Raw genomic sequence first — 16,288 nt, 5'->3', positions numbered from 1 at the left:
TGCAAGAAGGGAGATCTTGCAACATGTACATGCACAGGCTCCCGAGTTTTGCAAAAGAAAAATACATATTTTATTTTAATAGTTAATAATTTTTACCTATTTAATAACATAAATTATAACGAAAGCAACACAATTACATTTTCAAGCCGTTTCAAGCACTAAATGTCCTAAATTTCAGCACTTTTCAAATGTTAAAAACACCAGATTTAAGTTAAAGCATTTTCAGCATCCGTACAAACCCTGCTTAGAGTACGAACATTACCAGTACAAACCTCATGCCTTCGGTAGATTTGTTTTGGTAGTTGCAATAGAGTTGTGGTGTTCCCAGCATGGCCTCAGTAAACACAGCCAGGAAACCCAGGCTCTCTACGAACAGAACCGAGTCCAGCAGCAGATACGTCACATAGGCAGCCAGCACCGTGAATGCCAGTACACACTGCAGGTAATCCACAAAACGACTCCACGACCAGAAGTAGTTCCAGTCAAAGTCTGCAAATCAAGAAGACAGAGAGAGTATTAAAAGCAATATAACATAATACATGTCAAAAGGAATCAACAAGTATGCATGAATTATGCTCAAAGGTATATTAGTATGGAACAAGGGATGAATCAATGTCACATACATAATTAAAAACAGATCAGACATGATAGAACACAGTGATTTACAGCTGTATTGAGAGGATTACTGGAGGAAAATATACAAATTACAAACAAATAGATAAGTAATTACACAACCTTCCACACATTTGCACTATGTACGGATTACCAGAGTTTCTGAAAGATGTCTCATGCTTACTGACAAATATAAAACACACACGCACGCACGCACGCACGCACGCACACACACACGCACACACGCACACACGCACACACGCACACACACACACACACACACACACACACACACACACACACACACACACACACACACTTATAACTATATTCTTGTATACATACATTTATTTATTAATTAAGTATTTAAAGACTACATTGTGTTAATAACTTTGACATGGTGTATATATGTCCTTTTTTTCTCTCTCTCTCTTCTTTATTATATGTATATTTGATATTTTTGGTATTTATGTTATGAAGTGTTTATTGTAAAAGCGGAAATCTTTTATTTTGAATTAATTACCATTACGCATATAAACGGACACACAGAAAGATCGCACATGATCACGGCGTCTCAGCTGTGCGGTCTGCAACGGACAAAAGGTTTAGCTTCTGGTTTGATTGGAGAACAAGGTACTGACACTTCGTTTAATATGTTTGTTTGTTTGTATTGAGTTTGTACATTGAGTTTAAGTGATGTCTGTTTCTTTGTATACGGTTTTCATATTTGCTTACATTTGGTTTAATTTTCTCTTTATATACAAGCTCTTACGGTGTTCGGTGTATGGTGCAAGGTGTTTGGCCTACGGTGTAAGGTGTTTGATGTAGATGACGGCGTCAGTGAAGTGAATGCTGCACTGAAAATAAATCATGGGAAAACACCAGTGAAAGAGTCAATCCTTTACTGAACCAGGGAGCTACACATTGTATACAATGTTTATTTTACTAGGGCACATTGTCTTAAGGTGAACAATCCATATAAGGTCATGATCATCTATTGAAAAAAAAAAAAAAAAAAACTGTTTTGGTCATCTTTAAATCAAATTCTAACCATTTGCTTCTGCTTTGCAATAGCAGGCCTGGTCTATTACCATCAGTTTGATGGCTTGGCCGAAATATGCCTAGTCACACCCCTTTAACCATTAGTTTGCTGCAAGTGCAAGATGAATGGAGGAGCACAAAAAAATTAAAACCACACCCACAATACAATTTTCCATTTAAGTTGGATGCACGTCATCATTCTGAAATAAAAGCCAGAAGCAAATTCAGGTTTATGTGGACTTTTAATGTCAGCATGAAATCATTCTAATATGCTGATTTGTTGATATCAACATACATTTTTTGTACTTTAATTTAATTGAAACCTTTTTGGTCACATTTTTGAGTTTAATACATTATTGCTGATTACAAGTACACATTTATTTTCAACAAAAACTATATTTGAATGGTATTGATGATCGATGTCATCCTGAATTAAGTGGCAAAATCCTGCTCTTCCTAGTGAAGCTAATACGGAGAAAACTGAAAGTGCAATTCAGCGAAATTCCGCTAAGCCTGGCTCCATAATGGAGCACACCTGTATTGACACCAATGTTAAAATGGCCAACTTTACAGCAGAAACAAAGGTGTTTACAGCCTGGTACAAAAAACTAATAGCTAATATTATCCTTTATGACAACTGTAAGGGGGTGAAATTTTTTTACACCTCATCTGTTTTGTTTATTATAAGTTATATTAAATCAGCATAATTAAGGGCGTGGCCACTTGAAAGTGAGCTAGGTCTCGTTGGTTGCCGTCATATCACCTCAGCTGATTCCAGCTGGTTAGCTGCTGAGCTCGACATATACATCGTATTTTAGTTTTGTTATTTAACTTTACACAGTCGACTACCTTTTGGAATTATTTCTTACAAGTATCAGATAATATGGCATGGTGGTTACTTAATTGTGCTCTCAAAGTGGCCTCCATTTTCCAGGTGAGTGAAATTATATACTTGTATTCCATATCTATAAATGTATTCGTTTTATTTAAGATCACTTATCATTTATAATTTTACTTCAAGCTTTAATGCACTCAAGAGCCTGACAGATTGATTAGCTGATTAGCATCTAAACATTGTCATACAGCAAATGTTGTCATACATTTACTAACACTGACTATTTGAAGTATTTGGAATAAATTCACATTTTCCTCCTTTAGAAAAATGTCATAAGAACAATGTTTAGTGGCTCAATGTATAACAACAGTGTTTTAAAAAGACTATACACTTTATGGAAACAGTACACAACCAAGAACATGTGGTCAGGACACAAACGAGTCATTGGTAATGAAGTATTAAGCTTTTCTTCTGAAAAAAAGCCAGTCTAAGCAAAATGCTAGCAGGCATCTGTAGCTTCACTCACACTCCACCTCGTTGGCCTTTTTTGGTTACAGCCGGTCAGTGCAAAGACGTGCAAATAAAATGGCGACAGTTGGCCAAGCCAAATTCTAGCTTCATTTGCGCTCTTAAGAAACCTATGGGTGATGTCATGAATACTATGTTGATATCTTTCACAGTCTATGTCCAGAACAGAGTGTGCAATTTCTGCTTATCCTCAAAAACCTTTTTTAATTCTTGTGAATGGGTTTGCTACACTAAATCGATGACCAGGAGCATTAAATCATTAACATTTTGCTGTCTTTTGGATCTACAGTTGAAGGGGCTAATAATTTTGTCCCTAAAATGGTGTTTTAAAAATTAAAACTGCTTTTATTCTAGCCGAAATAAACTAAATGAGACTTTCGAGAAGAAGAAATATTATAAGACATACTGTGAAAATTTTCTTGCTCTATTTGGAAAATATTTAAAAAAGAAGGGGGCTAATAATTCTGAATTCAACTGTATGTCGGATGACCACTTGATATCCAGAATAAAATCTGGGCCTTGAAGTAAAAACAGTTCTAGGACCCTCTTAAAAAGTAATAAAGGAGCTTTTTTTCATGAGTATCCACTTCCCAGCACAAAGAGAACTCAGCAGGGTTGAGTCTGACTGGATTCTGGCCCAAAATAATCCACTTTCACCAATTATTTTGGCCTTTCTATCGATGGAGGCTGAACTCTGGGAACTCATAAGCCTGTAAGTCAGCTCTCAGCCATCCACTGGTGGATGAGAAGAGCATATCTAATCAAAGCACACAGGGAGCTTCAACAGCGGTTACTCTCATAAACCGGCAATGAAAATGTCGGAGTACAAGCAGAGGCCAAAACCAAAGCACGAGGACCACAGTGACATCAAGAGTGTCATGAAAATGCCAAGGCATATGGGACAAAGCTGAAAGAAAAGAGAAGGACTCAAAAGACCAGATAAAAGCACTGCTATGAACGGTCTGGACTGGACTGAAGCCATAACAACAACACATATTTAGTAAATAACTGTAGGGGTGGATTTGGAAAACATGATTCCAGCAATTCACTGCTTGGTTGCGCATCTCTTTGGATGCCAGCTGTGCTCACAAAACACCATGAAGAGGGGGTGGCGCAGATTAGAAACAAGTGTTTAGGAAATCTGTTTGTTTGGGTAAACCGTATCACATCTAAAACTCTGCCCTCAGTTTCTGCAATCTCTGTTTATTCAATTACTTAGCGAGCAGCGTTTGCTGAAGTCTTTTTGAAACAAAGTTTAGACAAACCACTAGCCCTAAAAGTGCAAGTACAATGTACTGATGTACAGAGGACCACCTACACAGAGGACATTGCCAAAACCAGCTTCCTATTGATCAGACTGGGTGAATTTTTGTGCCAATCTTCAATAGACTAAAAGTCGATGAGAAATCGGCAGGGGGAAGTTCTTTGCCAACAGAAGTCCCTCGAGGTGACAATTTTGCATCGATTTTCATCAAGCATGTAAATCTGCACACACAAAAAAAAAATTCTTACCACTCTAAAAAATTAGATTTCAGGAGGTTTATTAGCACAACTTAAATAAAAAGCACGGTTGCCAATTAAAACATATAACTTGCAAGTGAAATGCCAAAATTTTACTTACTATAGTAAATTTTACTTTTACTATATTTATAAAATGTCAATCATAACATCAACTACATTCATAGCGTGTATATTAAACTTCAATTAAACTACAAATTCATCTTTGTGTTTTTGTCTTACCCTGAAACACACTCTTACTATTATAAGAGTATAATGCAAGTGCCACAGCTTCAGTATTCATTACCAAAATATTTTGCTTCTGTAATTGTTAATTAATCAAAACTTTTTAATCACACTAGTATTTTTAAGGCTAAAAAATAATAACTTTTAAATGTACTGTTGGGCAACACAGTGGGGCTGTGGGTGGCGCAATCACCTTACAGAAAGAAGGTTGCTGGTTCGAGCCCCAGCTGGGTCAGTTGGCATTTCTGTGTGGAGTTTGCATGTTCTCCTCATGTTCGCATGGGTTTCCTCTATGTGCTCCGGTTTCCCCCACCAATCCAAATACATGTAGTATAGGTGAATTGGGTAAGGTAAAATTGACTGGTGTGTATGTGTGTGTGTGTGTGTGTGTGTGTGTGTGTGTGTGTGTGTGTGTGTGTGTGTGTGTGTGTGTGTGTGTGAGAAAAGTGCTGTTGATAATAAATTGTATTCATTTTTAGTTTGTTTATATTGTTATCATGCTTGTTTTTTATGCATCAGTAAAACATGGCTGGGTGACACAGTGGCACACAAAAGAAAATGAATGAATGAATGAATGAATGAATGAATGAATGAATGAATGAATGAATGAATGAATGAATGAATGAAAGAAACATGGCTGTTCACTTAAGAAGTGACTCGTCCTTTACAATATTTTTGTAAAATAACATTTGTTTAATATTGCATTGAATATTGCGTTTAGAATGTTTTGACCAGCCCTATTTGCCAAGCACAAGCAGGGAAACATGTTCAGGTAAAGTAAAATAAAGGAAAAAACATGATTTTGAATGAATAATTCAACTATTCACTTATTTGGACAGGGACTTGCTGCCACCTACTGGTTGTTTTATGATCTGGATGTCCAGATCCGATCACGGAAATCGGGCCTGATCATGTGATTTCAGACTCGATCGGAATCAGACGTTACCTCCTGATCAGGACTCGAATATATAATAATACAATAATATATATATATATATATTTATACAACAGTTCTGTCAGGTTCTTGAATCTGATTGGCAGATAGCAGTGCGATATTTTGCCAGTAACAGCACACAAATACCTCTTCAACCTTCACCTTTGTGTATTACTCCGCCCACATACAGTCAGCATCAACCAGGGGACAGCCTACTGTTTGACAAATATTCTTGCTGTTTGTACTCATGTAGTTGTTTAGATTGTAACTATGCAGTTGATTTATAAGGACCATGTCTATTTGCTATGCACACTGCTACTTGTGTATATATTCTCATTATTTTTAACACGTCTATAGTTATGCGTGTGGCATGACATCACTTTGTCGAGGAGACGCTATTGATTAAAAGCCGGCAAGACAGAACATGGAAGCAGCTTGAAGCGGAAAGTATGTCTGGAGGTATTATAAAGTTGATGACAACAACATTGCCATAGCAAACTGTCAGATATGTAAATGTTTTTGGGAATTTTAAGTTGAGGTGCTATTTGTTTTTATATTAGATTTTTTATTTATTTACTGTTGCACTAAAGTCCAAAAGTGAAGAATTTATTTTTATTTATTACTTGATTTTTCAAGCTCACAGAAGTGCTCTTTGTGGAATGCTAAGATAAGGTGAAACAAATAAAAAAATAAAGAACATCCTGGATCTGTTTCTTCGTTCTTTTTTATGTATTATAGAAGTATCCGATCGGGTTTCGGTATCGGTAGATTCTCAAACTTAAATAACTTGGACACGAAGACAAAAAAAACTTGATTGGGACATTCCTAATTTTAGTGGCAGCACAAAAACACAGCAGACTATTGTTTAAAAATGTGTCATTATTACAGACCCCTAGCGATAACCAAGAATGCTTAACACATCTGTAAGAAGATTTTGGAGAAGGCATGATCGAGTAATTGTGCTTGGCATCGGGTATGAGTGGTATTACAGTAATGAACGTGGCCGGTCATGTCATCACAACCCACACAGAGAACAGCGTGACTGTCGAGACTTTCACAAGAGTAACTTTACCACTCTCTGTCATGACTTATTATCCCAACCGCTCCTCACAAGCAATTCTAAAAAATCAACTCGGCATTAATTCCCATTATGCAACCCTGGAAAACATTCTGAATATTTGATGCAGAGACAATAATAAATGGATAATGAGGGAGAAAGTGAGGTCAGTGCTTTGCCTGGCTAAATATGCATTATGCGAAACAGAAGAAGCAAATCTGATCTCCACAAAAACTGACAGAAACCTCACACTCAATACTGAAAAGCAGTTATAAAGCAGTTCATGCTGCTCAATTTATTCAGAATATGTATTTATTCTAGAGAAAGGTTACATCTACAAGTATTGCAAAGATTTAAATCATTTAAAAGCACTTAGAAATGTGCATATTAAATGTTTTTGTTTCAATATTACTTATTTAATTAAATTTTTTACATATTTAATTATTTTAAGTTCACAATTCATTCATTTTTCTTTGGCTTCAATTTCAGAGGAAGCCACAGCGGAATGAACCGCTAACTATTCCAGCATATGTTTTATGCAGCGGATGCCCTTCTTCCACCCATAACTCAGTACTGGGAATTACCCACACACTCATTCACACACACACACTCATAGACTATGGCCAATTTAATTTATTCAATTCACTTATACCGCATGTCTTTGGACTGTGAGGGAAACTGAACCACGAGGAGAAAATCTACGCCAACTACAAGGGAGAACATGCAAACATTATGTAGAAATGCCAACTGACCCAGCTGGGACTGAGAACTACTTGCTGCGAGGCGCCAGTGCTCACCACTACGCCACCGTATTTTATGTTCTTCATTCCAAAATTCAAAGAAATAATAAGACAATCAAAGAGCTATTAACCCATTAAAATGTACTCAACATTTACATACCCTCAAGTGGTTACTAATCTTTATGAGTCTCTATTTAACAAAAAAAAAAGGTATTGTGAAGAAATACTGGTAGCAATTGGCATCCAAACAAGGAAAAAACTACCTTTGAAGTCAATGGCTACCTGTTTCCAACAGCCTTCAATGTATATATATATATAAAAATAAAAGTCTTTCAGTGTCAGTGGAATATGGCAAAAAAACACAATTGAAATGATTAGCAGGAGAAAGAATGCTTCTGCACAATTGAACTAGGTTTTGAACATGGTTATAGCTGTAGCAATTGAAGTCAAATGTGAAAATGAATAAAAAATGTCAATTTGTGACAAATATTTTGATCTGTGTACATTGCTTAGCATATTTAAATGTTTATTTATTTATTTTTTTTAACTGAGCATTATAACTGACTACATACGTTTCCGTTAAGCTTATTAATCCTTTAGCCAATGGATGTGCAATGAAGTTTATCCACGGTCCATGCAGATCACAACACACAGTTCAGCAATGCACGTGATCCATGAATTCATAACAATTTTTTTTTACTTTAATTTTTTTTTTAACTTTATTCTTAAATTTTTAATGATAGCAGAGACATGTACTGCTGATATTTTTTAAATAATTAATTACACAGATGTGCTTTACATCAATCAGGGGGCATGTTAAAGGGACAGTTTACTCAAAAATGTTAACATTTAACCTTTCATATGTTCCAAACTACTTTGTTTTTTCAGGATTTTCACTCTTTCATGGACGCCAGATTTAAGTGCTACCAATGACTTTAAGCACTATTAATTTTTAAATCAAGCATCTTTGTCATTTATAGTATTTACTGTATCTAACATTTCACTTACTCTTAGTGTAATCTGGAGTAATTTTCAGAAATTTACATTATTTTAAACAGTCATGTTCAAAGACTTTTAATGAAATGTGTTAAAAAATTACTGGTAATATTCAAATGTGGTTTCTGAAATATTGATCAACTGGACATTATTTGTCATTGTTATTGTAAAATATTTAGATGTAAGATTTTTCAATCAAGAATTTCTTAGTTTTTTTTATTCTGTTTTTGACAGTAGCACAGTACAATTGTTGAAATAAATACATAAACATTTTTTTTTTTTTGTTTGTTTTCAAGTTTAATTCAAGCATTTTAAAATGCTGGTTTTTAATACTTTCCAGGTCTCGAATGCATATGTCTGAAATTCAAGTACTTTCAAGCACTTTAAAAAAAAGTGTGGGAAGTGTTTTTTGTTTTTGAACACAAAAGAAGATACTTTGAAGAATGTTGGAAATTTATAACCACTGACTTCCATATTTTATAGTATTTCCATTTTCTATACTATGGATGTCAATGGTAAAATGTTTCCAATATTCTTCCAAATGTCTTTTTCTAAAAGAAAAAAATTCAGAAAAATTTTAAATTTATGCATTATTCTTGGGGTTGGGGGTTTAAACCAAAAGTCTCTTGTTCTGCTTTTCTTGTAATAGATGAAAATTACATTTAATTTGTCTTTTCCCATTTTTCTTGATTAAAAAAGGTTTTCTAATCCATGACTCAAAAAACATAATGGGATCCGTCGCACCCTAGTAGCCATTCATATGCTTTTAAATTAGACTGAAAACATCAGATTTTAAAAAATAATTTTCTTAAGTTTTTGAAATTGTCAAATAAATCTGAATATTATTAAAAAGGTCTTCATTTGATTAATCCTCAAACATGTTTTTAACAGGCTTTATGTGATCGATTCACCTGTGAAGGTCTTAGATGAAACTGCGATTAAAGCAGCTGTTATCAGAGTCATAAAATGTTATCGCTCTGAAAAACTCAGTCTGACAACCTGAGTGCGCTGATTTGAGCCCGCAGACGGTTATCTTACGCACCATCGGAGGAGAACGGTGGCCAGTTTATGACATTTCAAACAGATTTATTGAAGTATTGATAATTAACGACACTGGCATTTCAGATGACATTTTAAAATCAGATCAATTGCGGTGCTTTCGTCTGCGGTATGACGGAAAAGACAGGTGTGGAGGGTGTCTGCGTGTGAGAAGTTTTTTTTAGGTTGACAGAAAGATTATGAAAGAGACCGGAAGACAATTTGCAGGACAAAAGCGAGTTCTCAAAAAAAGAGACGTGTGTGATATTTGCAGGACTGATCAAGGCTGGTTTAGTCAGTGTTTCAAATTCAGTAGACTACTGAAGTCATGAGAAACTACAATGCTGCAACATAACTATCTAACCAACACATTATCTTTCTTTTTTTTTTTTTTTTGATTGGTCATACATCAGTACGATGTAAAAGCCTGTTTTTGACACTGAATAGAAAATTTCTTAAAGGTTTTTGCAAGGTTTGTTGGAATTCTGACTTTTTTCACTCTTAATTGTGTGATACAAATGCACAATTACTGACATTTTAAGTTGCCCAAAGAAATTTCCAGATTTCTGGGATATTCAGAGGACGCCACAGCGGAATGAACCGCTAACTATTCCAGCATATGTTATACACAGCAGATGCCCTTTCACCCACAACCCAGTACTGTGAATCATCCATACACACTCACACACACTCATAGTCTACGACCAATTTAGTTTATTCAATTCAGTGCTAACCACTACGCCACTGTGCCACCGTATTTTATGTTCTTCACTCCAAAATCCAAAGAAATGATTAGACAATTAAAGGGCTTTTAACCCAATAAAATCTTACAAACATTTACATACCCTCAAGTGGTTCTTAATCTTTGAGTTTCTACTTTTTCTGTTTGACAACAAAAAGAAGATATTGTGAAGAAATACTGGTAGCAATTGGCATCCAAACAAGGAAAAAACTACTTTTGAAGTCAATGGCTACCTGTTTCCAACAGCCTTCAAAATATATAAGCTTTAAATAGTTCAATGTAAATTCATGAGTGAATGAAAAGTGAATTATTATATTAAGTCTCTTTCAGTGTCAGTGGATTATGGCAAAAACACCATTGTAATATTATATATAATTTGCAGTCATCAGGGAGCCACTATGAATATGTGGAAGACTCGCTGACCATCCAGAAGCGGTGGGATTTCTGCTATTTTTTTCTTCTTCTACGAATTGTGAGATGTAAACTCAAAATTGAGAGTTATGAAGTTAGAACTGTAAGTTATAAACTAACATGTGAATTAAATCAAGTCTGAATTTTGAAGTCGCAACTAAAAGTTACAGGAAATTGAGATTGCATATATGAGTCTTAGATATAAACTCAAAATTGCGAGAAAACTATTTTGCATTTTAAAGTCTAAATTCTGAGGTGTAAATTCAGAACTCTGACTCTATCTAACAATTCTGGGAAACAAAAAAGCTGCAATTATGTGATATAAATTTAAAATTGTGAAAAAAAATTACGCAATAAACTTTATTTTTATTTCCATGATGGAAACGTACTACAAAAAGTTTTAAATTTAATTGAAATTTAATTAAATTTTCATTTAATTTAAATAAATTACTCAAATCATTAAATCAATGTCATAACTCAATGTAAAATTATTACAGAAAAAAAATCTGACAAATTATTTATTACATTTTGTAATGACATTAACTTAAAGGCCACCTATGATGAAAATCATCGTTTGTAAGCTGTTTGGACAGAACTGTGTGTAGGTATAGTGTGTCCACAGTCACATTGGGGTGATATAAAGACAATAAGTCTCTTCTTTTTTTATTTCCTGACGTTAAAATAAGATTCAAATCGCTCCTATTTTGAGGCCCACCGCAACGTGACGTAAAAGTGCGGTTTTCCCCACCCACTGAACTGATTGACAGCCGCGTATTAACATGTCTCCGTGGTAATGTGTATAATCATATCAAAAAGACAAGACGTGCACAAAGGAACTTGGATTAAAAGATGTGTTAAGCTCTCTGTGATCATCAATCATCATCAAATGTGATCAAGAATGAGTTTTACAAGTTTAAAAAGTCTTTTAAATAGTGCATATTAATGTTTGTAATTAATTACAGCGATTGCCAATTGTCAGTACAATTATAAAAGAAAACGCTTTAATCCTGGTTAAATTGTTTATTTTGAACATTAACATAACGGATATCCATACAGCAGTGGATGTTAACGTGTATCCTGTCACATTTGTGCGCAAAAACAGTGCAAGGTTAATGCACGCAATGTGTGTGTCTGTATGTGTGCGTGAACTTACACTTTGTGTGTAACAACACTGCGTATGACTCAACGAAAGGCTTAACTCCGCAACTAATACATCAAATAATCATTGGGAAAGTTCTTGCTGTAGTGTTTCTCACAAACGTTACGCGAGATGTGCTTCATGCCTGTCACTGTGCTTTTTATCTGACGAAGCCTGAGATTGAGGCACACCTGACAGACACGTGGGAACGGTGGGCGGGGAGAACTACGATTAAAGGCACAGGCAACAAAAACAGCTACATTGTGCTCAGAGTAGAAGATTCTAACAGTCTGAAAGCTATAATAAACAATCTGATGGGTGTTTTGAGCTGAAAATTTACAGACACATTCTGGAAATACAAAAGACTCTTAAATCTTGGAGAAAAAAAAGGTAAAATAGGTATCCTTTAAAACAAATAGGTCACTATCTTGAATATGACTTGAATATAATGAACTGATAAATTGTGCACAAAATTAAAGTTAATAGATTTAATTTAATTTAAATTACATTACATTTGAATACATTCAATTACTAAATTAATATTTATTTTTTTATTTTACAAATTTTCTCAAAACAAAGGTCAAAAATGACAAAACATCATCCAATTGATTAAATTACATTCAAATGGCTTTGATTAAAATAAACATGTAATATTTTTCTTTACATATAAGAAAGCAATTAATATATTATGTATTATTATATGTATTTAACATCAGTTTAGAAAGGCATATGCAGCAAAAGTCAAAGGTAAGAAGTTCTGCTTTCCAAAGTTAAATTAAGCCAAGATTTCTCTGTAGAATAGCATAAACTGATTGAAAAAAATGGGGTCCATTCGGACAAAATGCTGACTAACTTTTCTCATTTCGGTTATGTATGATGCAAAAGCCTCCGACTTCTTTTGGTTGCAAGGCTTTGCATCAACATTATGATTTATTGATGTGCTACATCTCATCTCAGTAAGCAGCATTCGCACCCTAGAGGAAAAAGCTGACAAAGGAAGACTGCATACGATCTCACACTGACCGATTCACACTGTCCTTTCACAGGAAGCGGCTCCTCTTTTCAAACGCAAGCCTTTGGCAGGATATTTATAGACTTCCTTCAAAAAGTGCCAAGCTGCTCTGTGTCTGTACCATGTCTGTCATGCTGCACCTTCTCCAGTCTCATGCCTTAATATAAAGAGAATTCACATCACATCACTGTCTCTTACCCTTCACCGGCCATACAGGAAGGGGGTATGTTAGGAATTAAGGGCCTGTAAATAGCTTTCCATGTGGCAGGAGTCACTGTTGAGAACAGGATCGTCTGGAGAACACTGATAACGGATGAAAAGACAACACCTACAGCTAGGCTCAAACGCAATGGGACGTCCATGATAGCTGGGATACCAGCGTATATGTCATATGCAGATCTGCATGGGTGAGACTCGCATAACACCTGGACAGATATTGCACACTCAATAAGAACACAGAAATGATCATAATTATGCTGAAAAGGAAATCCAGAAGGTCAAAGTACTGTAAAACATATATATATATATATATTTTTTTTTTTTAATTTTTTTTGCAGACAATTTATGTCCTGAATTTAAAGGACTATTATGATGAAACTTATCTTTTGTAAGCTGTTTGGACAGAACTGTGTATTGGTATAGTGTGTCCACAGTCACATTGGACTGATATAAAGACAATAAGTCTCTTTGTTTAATGTTCTGATGTTAAAATGGTATTCAAAACCCTCCCATTTCAGATGCTTCAATCCCGATTTGTGGACGTTAAATCCGGTTTATTTTTTACAATAACATAACGGATGTCCATACAGCAGCGCATATTAACGTGTATCCTGTCACATTTGCCATGCAAAAGAGTGTAAAGTTAAACATATGTATGCATGTGTGTGTGTGTGGGCGCGAGCAAACATTGTAACAACATTGTGTGTGACTCATCGTTGCAGAAATGCTTGAATGAACTCCACAACAAATACATCAAATAATCATTGGGAAAGTTCTTACTGTAGTAAGAGAGATCTGCTTCATTCTTGTCTGTCACTGTGCTGTTTATCTGACGGGAGACGCAGCAGGTGAAGGCTAAAGCAATCTCTATGGCTCTGACATGCATGTGGGAATGGTGGGCGGGGAGAACCAGCTCATTTGCATTAAAGACAGGCAACAAAAACAGCTACAGTGACCTAAAAGCTCAAATGTACCATTCAGAAAGTATAATAATAAAAAATGGGTATTTTGAAACTTAACAGACACATTCTGGAGACACAAAATACTTCTCCTAAATCTTGAAAAAAGGGTAAAATAGGTGGTTAATTTAGCGGATATATAAATTGCTTGGAGCCATTTACTCAGAGAAAAAAAATTGTAAATCCAATGAATTTTTTTTTTGGTAATGGGGGATGTTTTCCCCAATGCTGGGGATTTACGAGTTAGTGCACTCTAAGTGCTGGGTTTAGGTTGGAAGGGCACCCACAGAATAAAAACATCTGCCAAAGTAATTAGCAGTTCGTTTCGCTGTGGCGACCCTTGATAAATCAGGGGACTAAGCCAAAGGAAATAAAAAAAAAATTAAAAAAAGGTTCTGCTTAAATTTGCAAACTGAAAACTGAAAACACAGTTACTGGTGTTAATCTCTTTCATTTTAGGCAAGCTCTTTTAAAAGTCCTGCACAAACTGTGCAATTTCAGGCACGATTTGGTTGTCTAGGCAAATCCTAAAAGTTTCTTATGATCATAAGCCAAACTCTGCGGTCTTTACGTGTTGGTTTGACACAGATATGTTCGCTAACAGCCGCTTAATGGCTCCTGTGAACAAATTTTCCCTCTGATGAAGTTCTGGCGGCATCAGAAAATTTCAGACACTTTAATGCGGTGTGACTTTAGAACCAAAACTCAATAGGAGTGGAAAATGAAATGACACAATCCACATGACAACCTAAAACCAATAACAGGGAAATGTAGAAACAGCTTTTTTCTGGTTTTATTACTGAGGCATGTTGTTAGCAACATGAATGCTACAAATAGCCTATGTTTGCTTTTAGGCATAATTTCAGAATGCAGACTGTGCATTGACATTTTTATAATTGGTTTTAAATAATGAAATGGCCAGCCAAGAGTCCTGAACTAAACCTGACTGATCATCTCTGTAATAAAAACTATCCTGTTTAAGTTAAGAAACTCATTACAGTCAGCGAACAGTAGAAAAGACTGAAGAAGAGCTATGATGTGCTGAAGTCATTCAAAGGCCTAGACACTTAAATTAAGATGGCTGTGACCTTTATAAATTTTAGTCATAATCTTTCATTGTAGTATGATTGCTGGTCTTGAATTTATATAATTGAGTCCAATTTCCCACAAAATAAAGAGATTTTGCTGAAGTGTCATAGTAATTACACTTATTTAACAACACACTTTACTATACACTTATTTAACAACACACTTTACTATACACTTATTTAACAACAAACTTTACTATACACTTATTTAACAACACACTTTACTATACACTTATTTAACAACAAACTTTACTATACACTTATTTAACAACACACTTTACTATACACTTATTTAACAACACACTTTACTATACACTTATTTAACAACACACTTTACTATACACTTATTTAACAACACACTTTACTATACACTTATTTAACAACACACTTTACTATACACTTATCTAACAACAAACTTTACTATACACTTATTTAACAACACACTTTACTATACACTTATTTAACAACACACTTTACACTTATTTAACAACACACTTTACTATACACTTATTTAACAACACACTTTACTATACACTTATCTAACAACACACTTTACTATACACTTATTTAACAACACACTTTACTATACACTTATCTAACAACAAACTTTACTATACACTTATTTAACAACACACTTTACTATACACTTATTTAACAACACACTTTACACTTATTTAACAACACACTTTACTATACACTTATTTAACAACACACTTTACTATACACTTATCTAACAACACACTTTACTATACACTTATTTAACGACACACTTTACACTTATTTAACAACACACTTTACTATACACTTATTTAACAACACACTTTACTATACACTTATTTAACAACACACTTTACTATACACTTATTTAACAACACACTTTACTATACACTTATCTAACAACAAACTTTACTATACACTTATTTAACAACACACTTTACTATACACTTATTTAACAACACACTTTACACTTATTTAACAACACACTTTACTATACACTTATTTAACAACACACTTTACATGCCAATTTGCCCATAACAGCTGCACATATAATGTTGTAAATAGTAATATACCTGTACATTCACTTGTCAATTTGTATATTTGCATCCAATACTTTCTTCTATTTTTAAAATATATTTATTATCTGTTTTTTTCCCAGTCTCTGTAGTTCTGTAGTTCAGTTGCACTGTAGAAGCTC

General features: G+C 34.6%; 1 protein-coding gene across 4 annotated transcripts in view; it reads right to left on the bottom strand.

Annotated features, from left to right (window-relative positions):
* slc66a2 (solute carrier family 66 member 2) overlaps positions 1 to 16,288 on the bottom strand; it is a 62,723-nt gene that overhangs the window by 27,363 nt on the left and 19,072 nt on the right. For all 4 annotated transcript variants that reach the window (XM_087295506.1, XM_087295505.1, XM_087295503.1 and 1 more), the window contains one exon: positions 273 to 489. In XM_087295506.1, coding sequence (XP_087151632.1) covers positions 273 to 489 — 217 coding nt within the window. The remainder of the gene's footprint in view (positions 1 to 272; positions 490 to 16,288) is intronic.

Source organism: Danio rerio, chromosome 19 (genome assembly GCF_052040795.2).
Source record: "Danio rerio strain M-AB ecotype USA chromosome 19, GRCz13ab, whole genome shotgun sequence".
Lineage (NCBI taxonomy): Eukaryota > Metazoa > Chordata > Actinopteri > Cypriniformes > Danionidae > Danio > Danio rerio.
This window is presented reverse-complemented; position numbering and strand designations above follow the sequence as displayed.